This window comes from Camelina sativa, chromosome 12 (assembly GCF_000633955.1).
Source record: "Camelina sativa cultivar DH55 chromosome 12, Cs, whole genome shotgun sequence".
In the NCBI taxonomy this organism is placed as follows: Eukaryota; Viridiplantae; Streptophyta; class Magnoliopsida; order Brassicales; family Brassicaceae; genus Camelina; species Camelina sativa.
Window position 1 is genome coordinate 16,423,150 of NC_025696.1, and position 26,218 is coordinate 16,449,367.

At 36.2% G+C, this 26,218-nt stretch overlaps 2 protein-coding genes, 1 long non-coding RNA gene and 1 pseudogene across 4 annotated transcripts in view; 3 read left to right on the forward strand and 1 right to left on the reverse strand.

Moving 5' to 3' along the window:
* LOC104731931 (zinc finger protein ZAT9-like) lies at positions 1-1,161 on the forward strand. Its single transcript, XM_010451441.2, has one exon. The coding sequence runs from the start codon at positions 220-222 to the stop codon at positions 844-846; it is 627 nt and encodes a 208-aa protein (XP_010449743.1). The 5' UTR covers positions 1-219; the 3' UTR covers positions 847-1,161.
* LOC104731940 (putative glucuronosyltransferase PGSIP7) overlaps positions 2,680-26,218 on the reverse strand; it is a 214,799-nt gene continuing 191,260 nt past the window's right edge. Inside the window, 3 exon segments of the mRNA XM_010451451.1 lie at positions 2,680-3,220; positions 3,352-3,499; positions 3,595-4,061. Coding sequence (XP_010449753.1) covers positions 2,680-3,220; positions 3,352-3,499; positions 3,595-4,061 — 1,156 coding nt within the window.
* LOC109124611 lies at positions 4,460-6,083 on the forward strand. Of its 2 annotated transcripts, XR_758698.2 has the most exons (4): positions 4,461-4,712; positions 5,000-5,431; positions 5,508-5,618; positions 5,718-6,083. It is a non-coding gene; the product is annotated as an uncharacterized LOC109124611 (long non-coding RNA). The 2 variants fall into 2 exon arrangements; XR_758697.2 differs by having other exon boundaries at positions 4,460-4,712; positions 5,000-5,618.
* LOC104731938 lies at positions 17,585-19,080 on the forward strand (annotated as a pseudogene).

The following is a 26,218-nucleotide window of genomic DNA, read 5'->3' on the forward strand; positions in this document are numbered from 1 at the left end:
AATTTTGGGGGTTTGTGAAAAAGAGAGGAATGCTTGTTACCTACTCTTATTAACTTCTCTCATTCTCTCTCTCTCTTCTCTACACACTTACAACAGTCTCTCTAATCAAATTGAGACACACACATAGAAAGAGAGATTTGACAAAAAGAAACTTATTAAAGTCTTCTTAGGTTTCTTGCTTGCTTTTTGTTCTGTTCTTGTTCTCTTTGGCAACAAAAAATGCAGAACAAACACAAATGCAAGCTTTGTTCCAAGAGTTTCTGTAATGGCAGAGCACTTGGTGGTCACATGAAGTCGCACTTGGTCTCATCCCAACCGTCCACTCGCAAGAAACTCGCTGACTCGGTCCATTCATCTTCTTGCTCTTCCTCCGACGGTAAATCTCTCGTCTACGGGCTGCGTGAGAACCCGAGGAAGAGTTTCCGGGTCTTTAACCCGGATCCTGAGTCTTCCACCGTTTACAACAGTGAGACAGAGACCGAACCTGAGTCCGGATCCCCGGTAAAGAAACGGGTCAGAGCGGAGGTTTCAAAGAAGAAGAAGAAGAAGAAAAAGAGTAGTAAGAGAGTTTGTGAGAACTCGAAGAAGCAGAAGACGAGCCACGAGTCACCAGAACCGGCGAGTTCTGTCTCTGATGGTTCTCCGGAACAAGATTTAGCTATGTGTTTGATGATGCTGTCAAGAGATTCAAGAGAGCTTGAGATTAAACCGGTTTTTGCATCGGAGGTAGTAGAAGAGACAAAGCCGGAAAAAATACATTTCCCGGAGCTCCGCCGCTGTATGATAGATCTGAATCTTCCTCCACCACAAGAAACCGAAGCTGTCACCGTCGTTTCAGCCATATAAAGGTTTCAAGAGATTAGATAACATCGAAAATCAAAGAATCTTGATGGTTTGGTTTGTCTTCAAGATTATTATTATTCTTTATTAGGAAAAAAGAAAAAACCGTTTACTGGTTTTGGAACCTTTGGAATGATATTATCAAACAATGTACTTTTGATGTAAGACAACAACAAAAAGAAGCAAGCTCTGTTTCAAGTTTTCTTAACAATTTGAGCTTTTCTTGAAATATTCGGGGTCATGGATGATTCTTGATTGTTTGTTGGATCTTTGTTATGTCGTTTTGATATTTGGAATTCTTGAGATGATTCTTTTGCATGATCTTTGGATCTTGGATCTTTAATTTTTATTAATGTGTTTTTTAATGGAACTATTTAATTTCAACTGCATTTTTTATGGCACAAGTGTGTGTGTGCTAGCTATTATAGATAATGTAAATATTATTCTTGCTATCACACAACTAGACAGACACAAACTGTGGTGAGACTCAAACCATCCAAAATATGGTCACATAAAAAAATATTCAAAAAATATCTAAACCCAAAATACTGAGATATTTCACCTAAAATAGTAAAATACAATGAATAAATAAGTATAATTCTCTTGTTGAACATGTATTAATTCTGTGAGAACCTATCTACGGGTTAATAAAAAAGTCGATTCATTATATGAATCAGAGATCGTACATCATAAAATCGGTCTATATCCACCACCTTATGCATTACTACTTTTTTCTTGAAACAACAAAGAGACAATTACTTATTGACAAAACAGAACAAAAATAGAGAGGATAGTTACTTATTTGGTTCGTTAATTCCTAGTTTGTTTGTGGTGTAGTTTGTGTCGCCAGCTGCATCTGTGTAAACTCTGTCTAGTAGTAGTAGTTTGATACCAAAACAGAACCATTTATGTTTCTTTCTTGACAAAAACAAAAACCACACAACACTCTTCTTTTTTTATGGGCACCATTATTAAGTAACGTCCTAATTTAATGACAGAAGTATCCCTGCACCGAAGCCATCTTTAAACTCACGTTTCTGCATGTTTTACCCTTGCCTCCTGGCTTTCAGAGTTAAAATAAACAAATTATTCACTGACAGATCGACACCAGAATTTAAACGAAAGGTCTTTTTTATTTTTATAATAAGTACGTTTTTAACTTTTTAGTACGTAATTTTCTTATGAAGAAAATATATGTTGTTGCCTGAACAATTGGAAATAGAATATTAGATGAAGGGTAACTTTGGCAAATGTGATCGCTGGTCATATCAGAGATTAAAAGGGTCGGACATGTGGCACAACTTTTTCGCTTTATGCTTCCGTTGGAAAATACGTGGACCGACACCGACCCGATCATGCTAGCACAAACACAATATATTAACCCAATTTCCTTTTTATTTTAACTTCTATATTTGATCTACAAAGGTATAATAAGTATATGAGATTTGGTGACGATCATATTTACACATAATAATATAATTTGTATAAAAAAGGTGTTCGGAATCATAACACATTGTATCTTTTGACAAAATAGATCATATGATATCCTTAGGAGTGCAGTGGCATTTGGGAAAATCTCACTGTATTGCCTCTGAATCTGAAGTGGGCCTTTATCGGTTTCTTTAGAACTGCCCCATTTTAATGTTCTCACTTCTCATATAACCCCATTACGTGTGCAAATTAACTTCCCAAAAGTGTTTTGTTTAGTGAATCAAAAGCTATAAAAGGTGATGTGATTATCTTTTGTAGGGTAAATATGTCTTTGTTAATCCTCTCTAACCTTTTTAGTTTTTATACAGTAGCTATCTATCAAGATGATTAAAAATCTCACCGTCCTACTCAATACACTTTGCAGAGTCCAGCCCTAATTCCGGATTCACCCAAACGCCGAAACATAACCTCTTTGTCAATCAAAACCTGAAGATGCGAAGTGATTTTCACAAAGGAGACCCACAGAAACGGTGCACAGCAAAAGGCATACCCAAAAACCGACAATGCTCTGACAATGCCATCAGGATAAGAGGGAAAAGCCATCACGAGGAGCGTCCCCAAGATGCCAAACCATGGTGTTAAGACAGTGAGCATTGGAAGCAAGAAGGCGTTGACGGGTATGGTAGAGAGAGCAAAGGAGCCGGTTAAGTAGAGCGACCAACCAATGAGCGGGTGGACCGTTTTTGGGATGATGAAGAATGGTATAACGTAGGCTGAGAGGATCAAGAGAAGAGCAACCAACTTGAAAGTTGTCTGGATCATGCCTAGATTCTTATCAGAACGTTGGTAACATAGCTTGGTCAAGCTGGGACGCACTAGACGCGTGACTAGTATGATACCTAAGTAAAACACTGCTTGAATTAGAACCCAAGGCATCTCTGCGGAGTAACTGCAATGAAAACTACGGATTAGTGCACACCATACTGATCCTAAAAACGAGAGTATGTATCTAATGGGATTCAGTAGTTGTAAGTTGTGAGTATTAGTCTCGGTTTTGGGCTGTAATTAATTCAAATGTACCTGATGGTGTAGCGGCGCTGGTGGTGCCATGAAAGGCCTAAAGGAAGAACAGGCCATGACCACTAATACCATGGCTTCAACCAAACTGCTCCTGGGAACGTGATCACACTGTTCGGTCCACACGGTACGTTCCATCTGAGTTTAAGGTCTGATCAAGAGAATGACATGCATACATAGAAAGATTAGTAAAAACGTTTTAGATATATTTGGGGTTACTGAAATGGGAGAGTAGTAGCCACTTACAATAGTAAGATGCGTCCATTTGATAACCCAAAGGAAGCCTAAAATGTCCGGTAAGCGCAGTGGTGCGGTTATCTGAGGGAGGACGAAAGAGAGGCTGATCGAGTAAATTGGAGAAGTAGCTGACAAGGAACCCTTGGTCAGCTCCATCAGGGCTATCTCTCTTTATTTCAAGCTCATGAATCATATCTCTAAAGACCTCCATTGACGGCTGCAACACGAAGAGGCCAGTGTGGAAGATGCAAGGGTTAATGAAGACAGCACAGAATTGGCCGCATTGGAAGAGCTCGTCCGTGTTCTTGAGGAAGAGATTGTCGACGTCAAGCATAACGACACGGCCATAATCAGAGAGAGACCAAGCATAGAGCTTGTTTAGACTAAGCTTGAATCTGTTGTCGAAGGTAGTTTGTTTCTGGTATGGATTCTCAAGATTCTCTACTCTCACTACTTTAGCTCCATCCTCTTCTTCCCTACATATCCCATTATAGTGTTAATTATACTACTAATCAACAGTTTCTTGTATTATTGTATAAATGCAACAAGAAAGAAAAGAAAATATTATATATTTTTCTTACCAATTCCAGAAAAGGGAAACCAAAAAAAAAAAAAAAGTTGTGAAAAGGTCTGAGACTTTTTAATTTCTTTTATAAGGCATTTGACAATTATCCCATTTATTATTTTTAACAATATTATCTTTTCTAATCAATACAACAAAAACACAATGTGTTGCTTTCTTTGCTTGACACATCAGATTCTGTATTGAACCTGGTATTGACACATCAGTAAAAACAAGTAACCAATGAAAACATTTTAATTAATACAGCTCATCTAAATTTAGTCATACGTGTACTAATGAAAATAGAAGTGAACGTGTGAGTTTTTTCTATTCTTCGAGTTCTTCACTTCTTCTTCTCCGTCGTCGCTTTTTGTTTTCTCTTCTTCGACGTGGTCTTTTATTTTTCTTCGATCTACCAGAACATGTCAGCTGATTTATTCTCTTCTTCGATGCTTGATTTCTTCTTCTTCTTTCTAATTAGATTTCTACTTTTTAAGAAGCAATCTTAGATTTGTGCATCGTAGGAAGAGATGCTTCAATGTATATTTCTCCTCTCCGATTCTGGGTAAGTGAATCTTCAAATCTTTCTTTCCGGATTCAGTTCGACTTTGATTGATCAGTCTGATTGTTCTTAATTCGTTGATCTGATTTTGAAATTAGATGTGGATATTATCACTTTATCTATCTATTTGTGGTGTTGGAAAGGTTTTATTTTGAAGAACTGAAACCGATTGTCAAATAAATTCTAATAAATCCAGCTCAGTTCGGTTCAATTAAATTCTAAATTCTCTTATTTTGTTTTTGGTTCTCTTATTCTAAATTCTCTTATTCTCTTATATGTGGTGTTTTTAGTTATGTTGTTGCAGAGGTTTTACGAGCTTGTTTATGGTCAGATCACTTTTGATGGAGTTGAGATCAAGACATTTCAAGTGATATGGTTTAGAAAATAAAGCGGATTGGTGAGTTGAGAATCTGTTTTGTTCAATGAAACGATCAGATCAAACATTACTTATGGTAAAGGAGGAGATGCTACTGAAATCAAATCGTATTTGCAGCTGACCTATCTTACGCTCATGGCTTCATTGTGGCCTACAATAGGTAACTTAAACTGGAATAATCGAACCTAATAAACAGATTGTCTAGCCCTAATTCCTAAGTCCATGGTTTCAGATTAGACTGAAAGATTTAAGTTAAATATACATTGATAAAGCATAGAGTATTTAGAATTGTTTATTTTAGAGTTGATGAAGCTACAGTTTTTGAAGCTACATACAAAGGCAAAAGGTAACGTACACATTCCTGGCAGATGAAGCTACAGTTTTTGAATAGATGCAGCTTCATTGATTTTAATGGTTTGCAGGAAGAACAAGAAGCGGCACTAAAACAACTTAGAAAGAATCTAAAGTTCAAGGCTAAACCCGTCCCCAACTTCTACTACGAAGCGCCTCCTGCAAAACCTGAGCTCAAGAAGGTATGTTTCGAACTACATAATAAATCTCTCTCTTTCTTCAGAGTCTCAAGCATTGTTGTTCTTGTGACAAAGTATAACTTATGTTATGTTTCTTTCTAGCAACCTCTGACGCGTCCCAAGTCGCCAAAACTGATCCTTTCTCGGAGAAAAAGCTTCAGCGACGCAATCACCTCATCTTCCCGTGAAGAGGTTCTGAAGACAGTCTCTAACAGAAACCAACACAGCACTGGAACAGTTCAGAACAAAGACGAGCGACTGTATAGAAACCATGGACTTAGGAATTAGGGCTGTACTGCAGGTCTATGATACAATGGTTGGTGAAAGAGGAGTTCAATTATAAGATGGGCAAAAAGCATAGAGTAGCCATAGCTAGAGCAATCGATAAAGACAATGGTAAAATGGAAAATCTGAAACCTGTTTGTAAATTCTTCAGAGTCTATCCATATGTTTCTCTCTCCCTGCCTCCTCTGTTTTGCTTTTAAACGAAGGATCCCACACAAAAGCTCTAGAAATGGTGGAAATAGTGATCTCCTATGTATCATACAAATGCAGCAAGAGATGATTGTATAACCAGAACTATGAACAAACAAAAACCCAATTTTCTAAACAAAACCCACTAGACCAACGCTTCCACCTCCATAAACCAAATCAAACAAAAACAATTGATACACGACAAACCATAAAATAAGAAAACAACAAAAAGCCATCGAACCAATGAACAAATACAACTTAAAACCATCAAAATCAACCGTGATTGTATAACCCAGATACTTAAAACAAAACCCAGATAAAATCAACTTAAACCCAGCAAAATACGAACATGAAAAGCTTAAGGGCCAATTATAACATGGGTTGAAGAAGAAGCGAATCTGAGACGGATTAAGAAGAAAGAAGCTCAATTATAACATGGGTTGAAGCGACCTCAAGCTGGAGGATTGGAAAGTCTTTGATTTTTACCCAAACGCTTCTGAATCAAATTTGATTTTACTAGAATAAAGAAAACAATGAAGCTATTATTTTGGAGAAATTTTGACCGGTTTACACATTTCACCGGTTTAGTGGTTTCGGTAATTTTGAGAGGTTTTAGTAATTTTGACCGTTGTAAGCATTAGATGGATCAAATGGTTAAACCATTACTCATTTTAACATAACTTTGATTCATTAAACCATTTCACCCACTAATTCATTTAGTTCATGAAGTCATTAGAATAAATTTCCTTAACATATTAGGGTCTAGGAGTTGAGTAAAGTTGTGATAATCCATGAGACTTGACCAATTTTGAAATTCCTAAGTACATAATATACATAAATTAAACTGACATATAAAAGCTAAAAACATCAATAAAAGTAAAAAAAAAAACAAATACAGCAAAACAAAACCGCACAATGAATAAATCACAAAACAAATAACAAATAATATGCTAAAGATATAATGAATTTCTAATCCAACAACACAAACATACAAAACAACACATAATAATAAATAAAAAGATATACAAACAATAATAAAAATTACACAAAAAAACACAAAAAATATACAAAATCTTTCCGCGGCGTAGCGCGGGTACTATCCTAGTCTCTTTAAAACAAAATGAACAAGCAATTAGTTACACATCTAATCTCTTAAATACTCACTTTCCCCACTCACTAACAAAAGGAAAAACACCAAACTTCCACCTAAACCCTTGTCTAGGTAATAAGGTTTGAATATGAGATAAGGGTGATATGAATTTGAATACAGAAATATTAACAACAATGACAAAAATAAATAAAAAATAAACCATTTTAGACGTAAGCTGATATTTTTTTGATCAACAATAGAAAAAGACAAGAAATCTGAAAAAGGTCGTGGAAACGAAACTGCAACGAATATTGTATTTGTTCAGACATTTTCAAAATTTTATAACATTTTAGTAATTTTTAACTCCAAAACTTCCTAAGCATATTCTTATTATTCTGATGTCCCTGTTGCTTCTAATCTAAAAATTATAAACTATAATCTTAAAGTTTGAATTTTTTTAAATACTGTTTTCATGCTGTTTCCCGCATTACTGCTCTCTTCCATGTTCTCCTATATATACTTTTGTTTAAGTAAAAACAAATATTATGAAATATGTTTAGTTTATATGAGCTTGTAAAAAAATTATAACAAAAGTATTATGAAATATGTTTATAACAAACTACAATAACTCAAGTGTAGACTGTAGAATTATTCAAATGTCCTGTGCGTTTTTGTTAGAATTGTAAAAAAATTTGTTAGGCTATGGTGAGTATTTTTCAAACTTTCTGTAAACCTATTGACACATTAGAGCGTTGATGAATATGAGTTTCCCTAAAGTAGATAGTATCTTTATTCTTCAGTCGTGAATATATATATATATATATATATATATATATATATATATGTATATATGTCTGACCCCTGAGTTGTTTCTGATTTCATAGTGTGCATTAAATTTGAATGGTTCTGAAGATTTTTAGACTAACTTCTGGTCGTCTGATAACAGTTAACACTTAACAGTGCGGTAATACTCATTTCTTTGTTTTTTTGTTTTGGCACCTGATTTTCACAATGTCGGAATGTCTATTTTCACATTCCGTCCATTTCAATTATTTTTAAAAATAGTTAAATTTGAATATGTTGGGCCAATTTGATAGTTTTCACAAACGTTAAAACTTATAGAGGTATGTTCCCACGCTCAATCCAAATAGAAAAATACTGTTTCTTATAAGGTTTATTTTAGAGATATTCCACATCTTCTTTTTCAATCTAATTTTAGAAACTCAAAAGTTGCGTCACTTGAAAGAGAGAGTTCATATATATTCTTCGAGAACTAAACCAAATTCTCCAAGTGAAAGGAAAGAATGTTTTGTGTGTGTTTTTAAGATTTTGAAGAGCCACATCTACTTGACTGACTGGTTGAAATTGAGAAGGAAAAAAATCTAATATGGGAATGAGGCAATGAAAAGGAAAGATTGGGTCCGATCAAACAATGGATACCACTATTATTTTACTGCCATTTAAAAAAAAAAACATAGATGTATTTTGTTTCCGAATTCTTGTTATTTTCTAATGTCAAACATCCATAATTTGATCGTCATATATATAAGTTAGAAACTATTTTGTTTTAGAGGCAGACACATACATTTACGTTGCCCAATTGAATAATTTGATCGTCATATAAGTTAGAAACTGTAGAGAATGAAATGTATTGATATTGAATGAAAGGGTTTACATATTTATACTAAGACACAGCTTAAACCTAGTACTAAGTAATTACATTTAGAGTCCTATATGTATTGACTCTTATACACCCCGGCAAGATGGAGGAGCGCTTGTGACACCAATCTTGGAACATGTCATCACAAACTGTTGTCGAGATAGCGGTTTAGTGAGGGCATCAGCGAGTTGATCCTTGGTGGATACATGTTGAACCTGAAACATACCATCTTGAATGTGATTCCGCGTGAAATGATAGTCAAATGCAATATGTTTCATTCTTGAATGGAAAACCGGATTGGCGCAAAGGTAGGGGACGCCAATGTTATCACAATAAATGATCGGAGGTGAGCGAAGAGTGAGACCCAGTTCAGTAAGCAACAAACACAACCAACAAATCTCCGAGGCTGTGTTGGCCATAGTCCTATAATCCGCCTCAGTTGAAGAACGTGTAACACCCGTTGCTTCTTTGAGCTCCAAGAGACAGGGTTCGTGCCAAGATAAATGACATAGGCATTGGTAGAGACATAATCATCAACATCACCAGCCCAATCAGCATCCGAAAAACCTCGAAGAGTGAGAGAAAAAGGTGCACGAAGAAAGATACCGTGAGTTTGAGTGCCAGCGAGATAACGTAGAACCCGCTTAGCAGCCTGCCAGTGAAGATCAGTCGGCTGATGCATGAACTGAGAAAGACGATTCACAACATAAGAGATATCAGGTCAAGTGAAAGCAAGGTACTGTAGGCTACCAACGACAGAGCGATACGGAGAAGGATCAGTCAGAAGGGAGCCACCGGACATTGTGAGCTTCAGAGAAGTCACCATTGGCGTTGCAACAGGCTTTGCATCATGCATATTGTGTCTTGCTAAGAGGTCAACGATATACTTACGTTGCATTAAGTGAAGTCCAGCTTTGGTCCGTGTGGCTTCAACACCAAGAAAGTAGCTCAGGTCAGTGGGATCCTTGATGGAGAAGCGAGAAGCGAAGGAGGCAAGTGTTTCAGCAATGTGCGATGAGCTGTTCCCTGTGACAAGGATATCGTCAACATAGACAAGAACATAAACATACACCGAACCACTCCGTTTAATGAACAAGGACGTGTCAGCAAGAGAGTTGGTGAAACCGGACTGGAGTAGGTGTTGTTTGAGAGACATATACCAAGCGCGGGAAGCTTGTTTAAGACCGTAAATGGGATTGCGTAATCGACAAACATAGTCTGGGCGAGTAGGATCAACAAAGCCTTGGGGCTGTTCCATGTAGACCTCCTCAGTCAACTTACCCTGCAAGAAAGCATTGTTTACGTCTAACTGTTTTATCGGCCATGAGTGAGCAACAACAACATCGAGAACCAAGCGTATCGTCGTTGTTTTAATGACCGGACTAAAGGTGTCAGCATAATCGACCCCATGGCGTTGATGATACCCCTTTGCAAGAAGGCGTGAGTTATAGCGATTGAGGTCACCATTAGGATGGTATTTTGTTGTGAAAACCCAGCGTGAACCGATAACATTTTGGGAAGGATGTGGAGGAACTAAATCCCAAGAGTGATTAGCCATCTGAGCGTTGTACTCATCAGACATGGACGGTCGCCACCGATCATCCTTTAAGGCTTGAGCAGCGGTACGGGGTTCCCTGTATTGACGTGGACCTGTAACATGTAGATTCAATTTGTTTTTCGGTTTGGTGATGTTATTTTTGGCTCAAGTTTGCATTTTGTGGACATTTTGTGGTGGTTCAACGGGTTGAGGTATTCATGGTTGTTGTGGTTGAGGTTGGTGGGGAGTGATAGACGTAGAGCGATGTTGCTCAGGAGGGGCGGAGGTGTTGGAAGAAGGTTGTGGCTGAATCGTGGGGTTAGATTCATTTTCAGTGTGAGCAGTGGGCTCATTCGAAGTTGTTGTTTGTTGGGCCTGGGTTTGTGGCCGATTTAGTGGAGCAGTAGGCTCAGTAGTGAGAGAGAGAGGAGATAAGTGAGGCGAAGAAGATACCTGAGGTCACGGCGGAGATGAGCGTAACGGCGGGGACGGCGGTTCAGGGTGAAGGATGATGCCGGAGGTTCCACTAGAGGACGAGGGCGAGGATGAAGTGCAAGGGACCGGAGTGACCAGTGAGTGTAGAGGCGGAACCGAAGCAACAACGGGAAGAGAAGATGGTGGCGGTGTAGGTTTGGCAAACGGAAACACTGTCTCATCAAACGTGACATGCCGGGAAGTATAAATCCGGCCAGAAGGAACATGAAGGCAGTGATAAGCACTCTGCGTGAGGGAGTAGCCGAGAAACACACACAAGAGGGAACGACTTTGAAGCTTGTGTGTCGTGTATGGCTTCAACCAAGGGATGCAACGACAACCAAAAACTTTAAGCTTGTCAATGTTTGGCGAAGTTTGAAACAACATCTGAAATGGAGAGCGCTGGCCAAGAACCGGCGTAGAGAGACGGTTGATGAGATAAATGGCAGTGGTGAAAGCATACGGCCAGTACGAAGCTGGAATCGAGGCAGTAGACAGAAGAGTAAGGTCTGTCTCCACAACATGGCGATGTTTGGGCTCAGCAATGCCGTTGTGCTCTGGCGTATGTGGTGGAGACGTTAAGTGAGAGATGCCATTAGTAAGTAGAAAACTACGTAAGCCAAAAAATTCACCTCCATTATCAGAAAACAAGGTTCCAATTTTCTATTGAAATCGATTCTCCACCAACGATTTAAAAGCAACAAAAAATTCTTTGACATCAGACTTGCGTTTAAGTGGATACAGCCAAGTATAACGTGTGAAGTGATCGATGACAAGCAGGTAATACTTAAAATTATCAACAGAGAGAACATGAGACGTCCAGACATCCGAGTATAAGCATTCAAGTGGTCGTGTAGTTTGAATAGTGTTTTGGGAAAAAGGAAGCTTATGACTTTTATTAAGAGAACAGTCTGAGCAAGATAAAACTTTTTGAGAACCCAAAACAGAAATTTGAAAACTAGAAAGCATAGTGTTTAAAACAGAAGAAGACGGATGGCCAAGACGGGAATGCCACACTGAAAGAGGAGCTTTTGAACTAGTGTAGGTAGACAAGGCAGTCATTTCGTGTGGCGAAACTGGCCACTCATACAGTTCATCCTTTGTGCGGCCCTGAAGAAGTAGAACCCCCGTACTGAGATCCTTCACCTGAAAGAAGGCAGGATAAAATGCAACAGAGACACCATTAGCATTGCATAGCCGGTATACATAAATCAAGTTCTTATGAATGTCAGGGACACACAAGATTTTATTCAAAAGAAGATCACGTGAGCGAGAGGGAAGAAGTTTGGAACCAGTATGAGAAATGGCTAACGGAGAGCCATTAGCAACAACAACATCTTCCCCACCGGTGTACTGTTCGTGAACAGAGAGGTTCGCCAAGTCCGATGTCATGTGGTGCGTAGCACCACTATCAAGTATCCACGGGTTTGGATCATAAGGAGATCCAATAGCAGCATTAGCGCAGGGTTGCCACGGACGGAAAGGACTGCTTTGCGGAGAGGAGGTAGCGCGAGACTGAAACTGCGAACACCACCTTGCACTATGGCCTTGTGTGTAACAGATTTGGCACCGACCTTTGTAACCTCGAGGCTCATTGGTGGACAGCGGCTGGTGGAACTGACTGTGAGACACACCCCCGTAGTTGGAGCCAGAGGAGTGATGTGAGAAGGACCGCTTGTTGGTGTTAGTGTTGTGGTATCCACCACGAGATTGGTGACGAGGACGATTGGTAGCAACATTTGCCGTAACAGGAAACGTCAGTGGAGTAGCCTTGGAGAGAAGCTTAGCTTCATGATTGAGCAAACCATCATGAACGTAGGCGATGGTAGGAGATGTATCACGTACAGCCACCTGATCAACAATGGGACGATATTCGTCGGGGAGACCATCAAGGATCTGCTCAATCTGGTCATCATGCTCCATGGGGCTACCCAGATTGGCGAGAGCATCAAAACGAGTCGTAAGGCTATGTAAGTACTTATCAATGTTTTTGGTTCCTTTAACAATGAGTTTAAACTGATCCCTCAACTGGCGTGCATGACCCCTGCTTGGTTTAGCGTAGGTATCAGCAAGAGTGGTCCAGATCTCAGCCGAAGTAGTGCTCCGGGAAAGCGCAGACTGGACGGTGGGAATGACGGATCCGAGGAGATCACTGTAAAGTAGCTTGTCTTGACGCTGCCAGTGTAGAAGAGCCGGATTTGGAGAAACAACATCACCGGCGGTGACTGTAGCCGGCGGGATTTCAGTGAAGCCATCGAGATAACCAGCAAGTCCATGACCATCGACAAAAGCATGAAGAGTTTCCAAATGACGTAAGTGGTTGGCGTCAATTTCGTTATGTTAGCCATGTTGAGGCTAAGAAGAGTTTGGTTGTTTGGGTTGATGGTGACATAATCAGATGTGTTTGAGGTCTCGGGTGTGGTGGCCATTGCAGCGGTGAATTTTTTTTTTTTTTTTTTTGTTNTAGGTTTAGGTTAAGGAGCGTACTGCTCAGGAGCGTACTGCTCAGGAGCGTACTACTCTGATACCATGTAAAGAATGAAATATATTAATATTAAATGAAAGGATTTACAGCTTAAACCTAATACTAAATAATTACATTTAGGGGGGTGTATTCAAAACATGATTTTGAGGAATTTTGGATTTTGTTTAAAATCACATGTTATTCAGCTTAGAATTTTAAAATCTCTTTCTAAATCTGGTGTTATTGAAAATGAGATTTTTATAAAATCAATCAAAATGACTTAAAATCTCTTGTTATTCAAACAACAATTTTTAAAAATCATATGAAATCAACTGTTATTGAAAACATAACTTTATATTTCTTTAAAACCTCATAACAATGATTTTGGGAGATTTTGAGAGATTTTGTATACATTTTTACACTAGAAATCCAAGTTATAAAATCACACCTCTAAGGATGATATTTGAGATATTTGTTTTACAAAAAGAAAACTGTAGCCGATGTAAAAAAAACTTTTCCGCAGAGAGCAAAAACTGAAAACTAATAAAACATAAGTAAATTATTAACCTTTTGATCCATTCACATACGATTGAATTGATTATACATGTTCTTCTCCTTCCCCTTCTCTCTTTCCCAGAAAGTATCACTGTAATTTTTTTTCACTTTTCCTTTTCTCCTCTTTTTTTTCTCCTCTGACTTTTTCTCTTTCTTCTCCGAAGGAATCTTTTTATTTTTTAGATTTTCCATCTAGACATTATAAAGTCTCGATGCAAGATATTGGTAATAAAAGAGATAAACTATACTGGAAATTAAATCCTTTTTTTTCTAAAGTCTTTTAAAATCACCCAGCAAAATCCTTTTGAATCTCATCAAATCACAAAACAAAATATTCAATAATTCCACCAAATATTCTAAAAACTTTCATTAAATCTCTCAAAATCCTAAATTTCCTAAATCTCATAAAATCCTCTAAAATCATGGTTTCAATACACCCCCTTAGAGTCCTATATGTATTGACTCTTATAGAAACTAAACAATTTAATTAACCATAACAATAATCGTTTCATTTTGTAGCTTTCCTTGCGGAAAAAAAAAAAGATAGCAACAGAGTGTCATGTAGAGTTGAGTAATACTGGTCCACTTGTGTGTGATATCAAAGTCAAACTACTACAAGTAAAAGTCAACAATAATTATAAGATTACTAATTACAATTTACAAAGAAAATACAATGATAAATCAAATTAATCAGGTACTAATACATTATATTATTAGAGTGCAAAATGTGATTAGATTCAGACAACCTTGAGAATGTAGGGAGTCAAAGGGCATAGATTCACGCAACTTTTAGACAAACGTCACCTTTCTTTATTCACTATAGCAAATTTAGTTTACAAACAGAATTAAATTTCTTGATTTTTATTTTATCTTATTTTTGCATTAATGAGCTTATAATTAACATTTTTTGTATTTTTTACACCTATCACTGTATTTACATTCCCTTTTAATAAAAGAGAAGTACACAACTTAGTTTTTGTAGACTTTATAAAAAATAAAAATGGTTACAAATGCATAAAAATAAAAATAGGTTATATATAGGATATACATTAACCAGTGTTCTAAAACGCACTAGGCGCTCTCTAGACGATAGACGAACGCATAGCACCTAGTTGTATATGCGGGTGTTTAGACGGAGCCTAGGCGGATATTTATATATACTAAATAATTATATGTAACATATAAATTATAAAACAGTTATATTTTTAAAGCAGTTATTTATGCAAATTCAGTCATAGTTCATAGCAGCTAAATTTTGATGATAATCCCCTCTAATTTTTACTGAAAAACAATACAAAAAATATAAACAAAAATAATTAAATAATCAAATCATGACAACAGAACATGATTGTTACTCCAACGTAACAATCGATGTATATAATCACTTCATGAGGAATAGCCACGAACAATAAACCAAAGGTATCAGAGGCATCAACAAACTATTACTAGAATAGCATAATATTAAATAATAAAGAAAGAACTGTACCACAAAGATTGCGATACACGAAAGTGACCATGAAGCAGCTTACGTTAAGAAGAAGGTCAATCGGAGTAGAGAGGTAAACCAAAGAGGAACACCGAATAACAGAGAAGAGCAATACAATTTAATGAGCTATGAAAACGAGGTATAGCCAGAGAGATATCAATATTAGTTGGGATTGTATTTAGGGTTTTTTATTAAGTATTGAGAAACTAGGTTTTTGTCCACTTGAGAAAACGTACAGACAACGTCTCGGCGGTGTTGTATACGCGGACTATGCGGTGCCCAGGCGCCCGCTTTATAACAAAACGCATAACAAGCCGTATATGATGTATACGTTACGAGACCGAATAGAGAATAGGCGGCGCATATACGGGCAAAGCGCCCGCGTTTTAGAACACTGACATTAACCCTATACTCTTCATAAGATAACTCTTCATATATAGATAATAAATAATAAATGATAAATGATATCAATAGATCGTGGAGCAAGATTTAGTTATAATATATACGAAGATCCTCCTTTCGTATGTTTGTATCAAATCGTAGACTTTATAAAAAATAGAAATGGTTACAAATGCATAAAAATAAAAATAGGTTATATATAGGATCTACATTGACCCTCTACTCTTCATAAGATAACTCTTCATATATAGATAATAAATGATAAATGATAAATCATCTTTTTAATAAAATGGAAGTACATAACATTGTTTTGGTAGACTTTATAAGACTTTATAATTTTAATAAATGGTTACAAATAGGTTATAGATTAATCTATATATTAATTAGTTACAAGTTGATAGTTCATATATTAAAGGTAACAAATAAAACCTTAATTGTAACAGAAAATCTTAAACGTGATATTCCAAATTGATAGTTCATGGATATTCCAAACTTTATTTTCGGAAGATCACGTTGTTTCCAAAGATCTACAATTACAATATTACCAATTTATTTTCCTGAGATTTTATTGATAGACCACAACGTTAACCAAGTTATTAAAGGGGATAAAAATATACTCTCAATCATAAATAGAAAGTACACAACTTTTTTTTTTTATAATAAAACGAAAGTACGCAATTTTTTTTGTATAATAAAACGGAAGTACACAACTTTTTTTGTAGAATATATAATTTTTATAAGTTGGTTACAAAATAAATAATATATTAAATATAGGTTGGTTAAAAAAAAAGTTATAGATGAAATCCGTGGGCTATATGAAATTACAAATATACTTCAGAATATCTCAAAGAGTCCTCTTATAGATAATATTCCAATGATTTATACAATTTTCAAAAAAAATCTTAATTATTCCATATATTGTTACACTATATATAGTGTTTGGCACAAAAATATACTGGTAGGTATAAAAAAGAATAAAATCTTGGCAATTAATCACACTTAATCGTGATTTCTGAGATTTTATGTCGATATCAAAATAAAATCTGACCTAACATCCTTCCAAGCTTTTAATATAAATCAATGTCTTTAAAACCGGACCGGAAGGTGAACCGGAAGTCTTTCGGGTCACTGGGTCAACAAGTTGGACCGATTGAATTACAGGTCAATTAGTTTATTAGTTTGATTACATTTTATGAATATAACATCTACTTTTTATAAATATATGAACAAAACATACATAGTTAGGTACTAAGCAACTAAAATTAAACTTTTAAATGATTAGATAAAATAACTAACTGATTCTTTTATAAATAACAACATTTATTTTTAATTTGGTTTGAGTTTAAAGTGTGACCAAAATAAAATATTTTAATTTGAGATCGACAACCCGGTCCGACCCTCCTGTTCAACCATCGGTTCACGGGTTTTTAGTGGGTTTTTCTATTTTTTTGCGGGTTTAATTTTTTAGGTTTTTAGAGGTTACCATGACCGGAATATCTATTGAGTTGTGGTTGGATCGAACCGACCGGCCGGTCTGGTCCTGATTAAAAAACATTGATATAAATCATTCAGATCTCCATTCAACAAAATACATATTCATACAAAAAAAAATAATAATAACAATCGTTTCTCAGTTTACAATGCTAAACCGTCTTCTAAATTATATTTTATTTTGAAATTATAATAAAGATAAAAGAAATTTTAACCTGTGCTCTAGCACGGGTCCAAATCTAGTTTTAATTATAGATGACATTCAAAAATTATTTAGGAGGTTGAAGATATTGTTATGCAAAAAGTAGGTAGCACAAAAAACATGTGGATGACTGATGAGCCTTGTGTAAATTAGTCATATGTGGTAATCATGCACAGATAAAAACAAAAATTGTAAACATCTTGTCATATTAACTTACACACCTATTTCATTATCAGTTAACACAAAGATTATAAAACACACTAATTAGAGGAGATATATTAAGAAAAGAACTTTTAAAAAAATTAGAGAGTGCTAATTTTGTAAATAAATTAGAGATGTGTTGGGTCAGAGTTAAAGGTCGCGGCCATATATATAATAAGCTCTCTGCTTATCTTCTTCACGTCTCAAACCATTCTCTCATCTTCTCTTCCTTAAACTCAAACTCCTTCTTCTTCCAAATTCCCACACACATGGCAACGTGCATCGACACATGCCGAACCGGCAATACCCAAGACGACGATTGCCGGTTCTATTGTACCAAGAATTTCTTCCGACCCGGTTACTCTCTAAACCGGAAGATCCACACCTAAACCGAAGAAGACGTCTGGATCAAGATGCTTGAAGAAGTCAAATCCGATGTCGAGCAAGAACCCATTTTGTCAGACTACTACTACGCTTCGATCACATCTCATCGATCATTAGCTTCTGCCTTAGTTCACATCCTCTCCGTAAAGCTCAGCAATTCAAACCTATAAAGCAACACACTCTTCGAGCTGTTCATCAGCGTTTTAGAAGAAAGCCCCGAGATCATCGACTCGACGAAGCGAGATCTGGTAGCAGTTAAAGAAAGAGACCCGGCTTGTATAAGCTACGTTAATTGCTTCTTGGGTTTCAAACGCTTCCTCGCTTGTCAAGCTCATCGTATAGCTCATAAGCTCTGGAAACAGAACAGAAAAATCGTAGCTTTACTGATCCAGAACAGAGTATCTGAAGCTTTCGCCGTCCATGTTCATCCCCCGGAGCTGAGATAGGAAAAGGGATTTTGTTAGACCATGCGACGGGTGTGGTGATCGGAGAGACGGCGGTGGTTGGAGACAACGTTTCGATTCTACACGGCGTGACGTTGGGAGGAACGGGGAAACAGAGCGGTGATCGGCATCCGAAGATAGGCGATGGAGTGTTGATCGGAGCAGGGACTTTTATATTGGGGAATATTAAGATCGGAGAGGGAGCTAAGATTGGATCGGGTTCGGTGGTGGTTAAAGATGTGCCGCCGCGTATGACGGCGGTTGGAAACCCGGCGAGATTGATCGGTGGGAAAGAGAACATGAGAAAACTTGATAAGGTTCCTCCTGGTCTAAGTATGGACCAGACATCATATATAGCGGAATGGTCTGATTATGTGATATAAAAAAAAAACAAAAGAGGTGTAATAATAATTGGTCTTTCTTCTTCTAAAAGTCATATGTTTGTATCTATTTTTCTTGTAGTATAACTGATGAATCAAGTCAGACTAATCTTACCATTTGAATGATGATGATGATCATCTCATCTTACAAAAGTTATATTGTCGTGTACGAAAGCTGCATCATCCATTCAAGAAATAAGGAAAAAAGTGAATGATAAAATTCAATTCCACCATCTCATAGCAATTGTGATGTTGTTTATATAACTCAAGCTCATAGATCTTTAAGAAAAAAAGAAAAAAAAAAAACTAGAGATTTAACTATATAATCATCTTGTTAATTATTGAGGATCAATGTCGATTTGCTGGCTTGTAAATTGGGCCTAAGTCAATTGTTTAATGGGCCACGTATCAACCAACCTCCTACTCATCAGTCATTTAATAAATTTATTTACTGTTTCGTCGGCCGGTGTATTTATTATTAACATCGGCGGCGGCTATGGCGTCATGCTAATTGGGACTGTGTAGAGAGAAGGGAATCGCAATTATGAATTAATAAAAGGAGCCTTCAAATTTTAAAAACTAATCCCTCTGTCCCACAAAAACTGATGTTTTGGGATATTTTTTTGTCTCACAAAAATTGATGTTTTGTAAACTTCAAGAAATAATCATTGAAAATATTTAAAATTCTTAATTGTTATTGGTTTAAAATTAAATAATACATTTTTAGTCAAAGTAAAAAAATATATTTAAACTCACTAATCATTGTTTTCTTAAAATGTGTAATATCCCAAAACATCAATTTTTGTGGGACAAAGGGAGTAAAAATTAGATTTAGAGACGTTCCGTTTTCCCAAAATAGGGACTTTTGGGATTTCCCAATAATAATAATAAGGGTAAAAAAAAAAAAAGGAAAAATGACCTTTGAGATTTCTACTTACTCTTTCCCTATATAAATGTCTGTCGTCCACAGAGACTAGTGAGACAGAGAGCCTCATTTCTTCTTATCTTCTTCTTCTTAAAAAAAAAGACATTAAACACACACACTATCACTATGGCTTACGAAACATCAAGTTGTGTTTTCATTAAAAAAATGAAATTAACGCGTTAGGGAGAAAAATCGGGCGAGTGAACCCTACGCGCGGTAATTTTTCTCTTTCAAAAAACCTACTTCTTCTGACCACAACCTCGTGCGCCGACGTCAGGTCCTCCGTCAATTCCGGTGGCGATGAGGACTCTCCGGTCCATGGTTCTTCATTCGCGACTTGTTGCATCATCTCGGCGAAGCTGTTAGACGAAATCAAGGGAGCGGTGGAGAGAAGAAGCATCTGCGAGGCGCCGATGGTAAAGAGCTCTACCGGAGGTGTTGCTACGCGGAGTGGAAGAGGGAGATCCACGGCAAAGAACGAGAAGAGAGGGTAGATAGATCTGGAGATTGGAGATCTTGGAGGTTTCACCGGATCGGTTATGATAGGGGAGGTAATCTCCGATCTGGTGAAGCTAAGCCACCGTTGACGGTCCTCTTATCTACTCCCTGCTGCCTCTCTCTCTCACGACTGAGCATGGAATCCTCCACGACGAATGACAGATCGGAACTCTTCCTCCTTCTCAAAACGGTTCTACGGTGGCGGGATGACAAACGAATCTTGGATCACCATCTTCGTTCGGTTACCGTCGTCCAGACTTGCCGAAGGTCCTGTTCCGGTCGAGCATCCGCAATCATGGACGGCGGCTACAAAACGAGTTCTTCGTTTGTAGATTAGGGTTTCATGTATAGCCGGTTAAATCCGGTTGTTGTAACCCGGCCGGTTTTGTTTTCTAACGGTTTAATCCGGTTTGATGTAAATGAGTTGAACTCTCTGGGATTTCTATATGGGTCTACTCCAGAAATAGTCCACTGGGCATTATATGTTTATAATTGAAAGCCTTTTAACAAAAAAAAAAAAAAAAAAGTTGTGTTTTCATTACGACGAACAAAGATACACATTTTGGTATTCTTTTGGACAGAGACGATACGGTCTCTGTTATTAAAGGTCAGTTTTCTTCTTCTATCTTTATATGGTCTCTTTCTTTCTTTCTTTCTTTTTTCAAATATATTCGTAAATTTGCTTTTGTATTGAAAACTCACTGCATGCATGTGTGTTTTATGCAGAAAAAATAAGCATGGAGCACCAACAATGCTTCCCTAGTTTTGGGAAAATCACTATCTCTGCCTTGAAGGTATAATTGTTCAAAACCCACGTCTTTCTTTCTTTCTTTTTTTGGTTTAAGCAAAAGCATCAACGTAAAGAAGGATCGTGTTTTTGTTTATTATATAGGTTAACTTGGGAGGTCAATTTTATCACCTATCAGACTCGATTATTTTGAGCAAAGCTATCCAAGGCATCAGAAACGACGACTGGTACCTTTTCGTTGATGTTGAGGTGAATGGTGAGATGCTGCCTATTACTGCTCCTTGTTCAAACCCTGATCCGAATCTGATAACCAAAGTCGCTGAGGAAAAGACCAAAAAGAGGAAAGTCAGAACTTCGGCTGGTGACAAAAAGTCTCAAAAGATACCCGCTATTGGTGATGCTACAAGTGGCAAAGGAGTTGTTGAAGCCATCGGTATAGGTAACCTTGTTTTTTTTTTTTTCTATTTTTGGAACATGTTATTTACACATTGATATTTACACATTGATATACCTTTGATGTTCTCAATACTGTAAGGGAACTCTTAAAGTAGCTATAGAAATTAAATTTAGTTTATAACTATGGTTTAATTTCTTCAGTTGTTATCAGTTGTTCTAGATGTGTAATGTTTAATGTGTAATGCTTTTTTCCAGTTGACGTTGAAAAGGATTTAACAGATGCCATGGATGTTGCTCTGGCGTTGAAAGCTATGGATGTTGTTCATGAGAATCCCAAAGGTAATATTCTTTCTGAAGCAGTAGTAATATATAGGTAGATTTATTTTGGTTGTTTGTATTTTTAATTCACTGATTTTCATATTCAGATGTCACTTGGGTACATCACTGACTCTTCATTAGCTCTTCATTAGCTCCAACTGCTCACAATAGTTACCTTAATATATTTTAATTTATTTGTATGTTCAGTAGACCTTGGAAAGGAGGTAACCAATCTTCTTTCTGAAGCGATAGGAGAAGGTAAATTTTGTTGGATGGTTTATATATATGGTTGAAGTTACTTCTTTTCATTTCTAGATTGTTACTTGGTGTACATTATTAACATTTCCTAAGCTCCAACTACCGCTAATAGTTACCTTTTTAACTGCTGGATTTTTAGCTTGTCCTGCAAGTAATTTGGAGGCTAGTAGCTCAGCTGGACATGAGAAAAGCTCAAAAGATCAGATTGATCTGTCTCTTGTTGCTCATAATGAAGGCCTGAAAGATGGCATTGTTGCAGCTTCTGAATCTGTTCTAAACTCGAGTGGAGGAAAGATTACCAATACTCTTGTATTATTGGCAGATCCAAGAGGTAATTACAGTTCTTGGCTGAATAATCATTTTCTTCTCTATAACTATGTGTAATTGGGGCGTTTCTATTAACTCGTAAATTGCTGATTCTGCTTAGCGAAAGAGATTGGTGCAAAGGACATTGGTGAAAAAGATGCTGATGAGGCTAGCAAATCTGTGAAGGCTACAAAGAAAACAAGGACAAAGAAAGCCAAGGCACCAGCTAATGAAGAAACTGAAGGTTCTTCTATTGCGCCCAAAGTTGAGCCAGGTGTTGCGCCCAAAGTTGAGCCTGGTGTTGCGACCAAAGTTGACCCTGGTGTTGTTGTCAGTGACCCTCAGGAGAACATGGACAAAGTTGAAAAGAAGTCAAGCAAGAAATCAAAGAAGAAATCATCTTCGAACGTTGTGGAGGAGGCTTGGTTGTTGTCATCTCTAATTAAAAAAAAATTGCGCTGCTACATTTATCTAGTTTTGTGTCTTTTTATTTTTCTCTATTGCTACATGATTTCCCTAGTTTTAAAAACATATTTGCTGGTTCTTTTGTTTCAAATAATCGTTTAGGTTTTTTTTTTTTTGTTTTTTTTTTTTTTTTTTTTTTTTTTTTTNTTTTGTTTTTTTTTTGTTTAAAGGTGTTCAATTTTAGTATTAGAATTAAATCCAGAAATAGCCCATTGGACATTTATTTCTGGATTTAGGTCAATTACAATCTTCAAAGGACCTAAACCACATAATACATCAAACCAAGTAAAAACTGTAAATCAAAATTGACCCAGGTTTAATCACGCACCGGAATCAAACCGGCACTCGTTTACCCTAATCTCCAACCAAAGAACTCAGTTGAAGCTGCTGTCCATAATATTGCAGATGCTCATTGGAACAAGACCTTCGACGAGCTTGGACGACGCGAGTCAAACGGAGATGGTGATCCAAGATCCGTTGCCATCTCGCCACCGTAGAGCAGCTTTGAGGAGGAAGAAAAGAGCTGAGCTTTGTCGAAGAGATACATGCTCATATGTGAGAAGAGATAGGCGGTAGGGAGTAGATCTGAAACCTTCGACGGTGGCTTAGCTCCTCCTTGCCGTAGACGACCTCCCCTATCGAACAACAGCCCTGAGAAACCTCAAGAATCTCCAGTTTTCAGATCTAACCACCTTCCTCTCTTGATCCTTGCCGTGAATCTCCCTCTTCTACTCCTCATCGCATCACCGCCGATAGAGCTCTTACCGTTGGTGTGTCGAGGAAACTTTTCCCTTCCACTGCTCCCTTGATTTTGATCACGAAGCTTTCACCTTATTGATGCAGCGGTTAACGGATGAAGCGCCATGGACCCCGGGGCTCTCATCGTCGCCGGAATCGACGGAGAACCCACAACGACGGTGCAAAAGAACGTGATCAGAAGAAGAAGAATTTGGGAGAGAAAAAATCGCCGCGCGTGAGATCCAGTGGCTCGAATTTCTCTCAATAATCGTTTAGGTTGTTTTCTTGTTTCTGTTTTATTCTAATGCATGATTGCATTTTGGCTTTCAATGGATTTTTTTAAGACTTCAAATTTTCACTATCTATGTTGAGATGAAAAGGAGTGTGTTTATGGATAAATATTGTTTGTATTTGGACCTGTTGTGGCTGAATAGCTTAGCTAAATGTGCTGAGAAAAGAAATTAGGACAATGGAAGAGATGAAAACAAATTCATGAGAGATATTTCATATCCGATCAAGATTCAAGAAAAGTGTGGAAGTGGAACCGCCTAGAACTAGAAGCAGAGCAGGCTGAAACTGAGCCACATACCAAACATGAGAAGCTAGCATGCGAAGATACAATAGTTGTTGTGCAGCTTTTGGCAGATGCTATTTTACATGTTCTTTCTTTTCTGATCTTACATATATATTTTGGGTCTATAACATAAACATAACTAGGTTCGGACCCGCACGTACCTGCGGGTTTAATTTCAAAAACTAAATTTGTAATCAAATTTGCAATATATAATGTATATATGGATTTGCAATATATATTTTCTATATCATATAATAAAACAATATTACAAAATTAGTTGACTTTTTATTCTTTTTATTTTATGTTTGGTTCATCTATATTGCATTACGTTTCTTTGTTTTTAAAATTTTAATATTGTAAAACACACTTTAATGCCTTTTAAAAAATATGTTACATATAAGATTGTAAGCGTCGATATAATTCAAAAATAAAATAATATTTTCGAGAAAAAGAAATAGATAAATTAGCTCAAAATAAAATAATATGGTTAGATATAATAATTATTTATAATACATTCTAAAGGTATATCATTATATATATAGGTGAGAGTTTATGTTGCTTTTAATTGTAAATAGTAAGGATCACAAAGTTTCTTTTAGTTGCTTTGTGGTTATTTTCAGTTTTGGGAATTCTTGATCGCAAATATTTCTGAGTGGATGTAATTATTTGATCGGTTTATTAAAAGAGAATTAATAAACTAATTTACAAACACAGTAACCACCATCAACATTATGCACACAAAAAAAGGGTAGATTGTTTTTCTTATGAGAATTATGTGTTTTTGTAAATATTATTTGTAGACAAAAAATCTTAAATAATTTCAATATTGTTTTTAAGAAACAGTTGAGAACTTTATAACATAAAAACAGAAAAAATGAATAATAACTAGGATTTATCCCGTGGTACACCACGGGATCATTTTTTTTTTAACATTATCAAATTTTGTTTGTTTGCAAAAGTTTCAAGTTTTTTGTTTAGCATGCTAAGACACACTAAATATATTTGCACAACCTCAGTTTGATAAAACTAACTATATATATATATATATATATATATATATATAGTTATTAGTTATCTATCTATACATTTGTAACAATCTCTAACAATGACTCACATACAAAAACAATTAAGACGTGGACTTATGTAAAATATAAATCAACAACCAATAAACAAACATAAAGCAGCCATTCGAAATTAAGGGGTTGGTTTGAGATTGTGCATTTTCGATGAAATATAACCTTGGTATTTATAGAGTTTTACTGGTGATGATAATAGTAGTTGTGATATCAAATCGCAAAAGAAATTGGTGAGCAAGGAAAATATCTTTGCTAATCATACAATTACGAATTAATAGAAAAGAATAAGATGTGAAGATAAGGAATATGCCATTATATTTAACTCAATTAATTCTCTCCTAAGTTAGTCACAGAAAATTTAGAGTTTAATTCGATTTTATTGTGAGAAATGTCAGCATTTATTATCAATTAATTTGTTATTAAGACTTATCCCATAAAAAATAGTAGTAAATCGGGACATATTCCATTTTCGAGTTTTATATCTTAATTAGATCTTACCTAATATGATTGTATCTTTAATTTGTTGCTATAATATAGGAATGTAAATATGATTGTATTTTTAGGAAAGATCCGATTTTTTGAATCAGTTTAAATTCTTAAAAAAAACCCGATCCGTAGGAATGTAAATATGATTGTATTTTTAGGAAAGATCCGATTTTTTGAATCAGTTTAAATTCTTAAAAAAAACCCGATCCGGGTGTAAAAAAGAAGGAGACAAATTTGTACTCTAAAAATGTATAGATAGATGAGAAGGCAGAATATATAAGTCAAATTTCATTTTTGATGTCTCAAAATTCATTACAAATTTTAAGTAAAGTAAAGAAAAAAATGAAATATCAATTCGAAACTAAAATAATTCCAAATGGCTCTTACCAATTTTAATTTTAGACTAAAATAATTCCAAATGGCTTTTATCTCAAAATATATAACTAAATTAAATAAGTTTACATATATAAGTTTAAATTTAATTGCCGATAGTAACAAATTTACTTTTTCTAAATTTGAATTTTAAATTAGTTGTTTGTAATTGGATAGTTTCATTTAAATGCATTTGAGTGATT

What these genes read in the sequence shown, in the direction of transcription:
- LOC104731931 (XM_010451441.2), top strand. Translation starts at nt 220, where the DNA reads ATGCAGAACAAACACAAATGCAAGCTTTGTTCCAAGAGTTTCTGTAAT.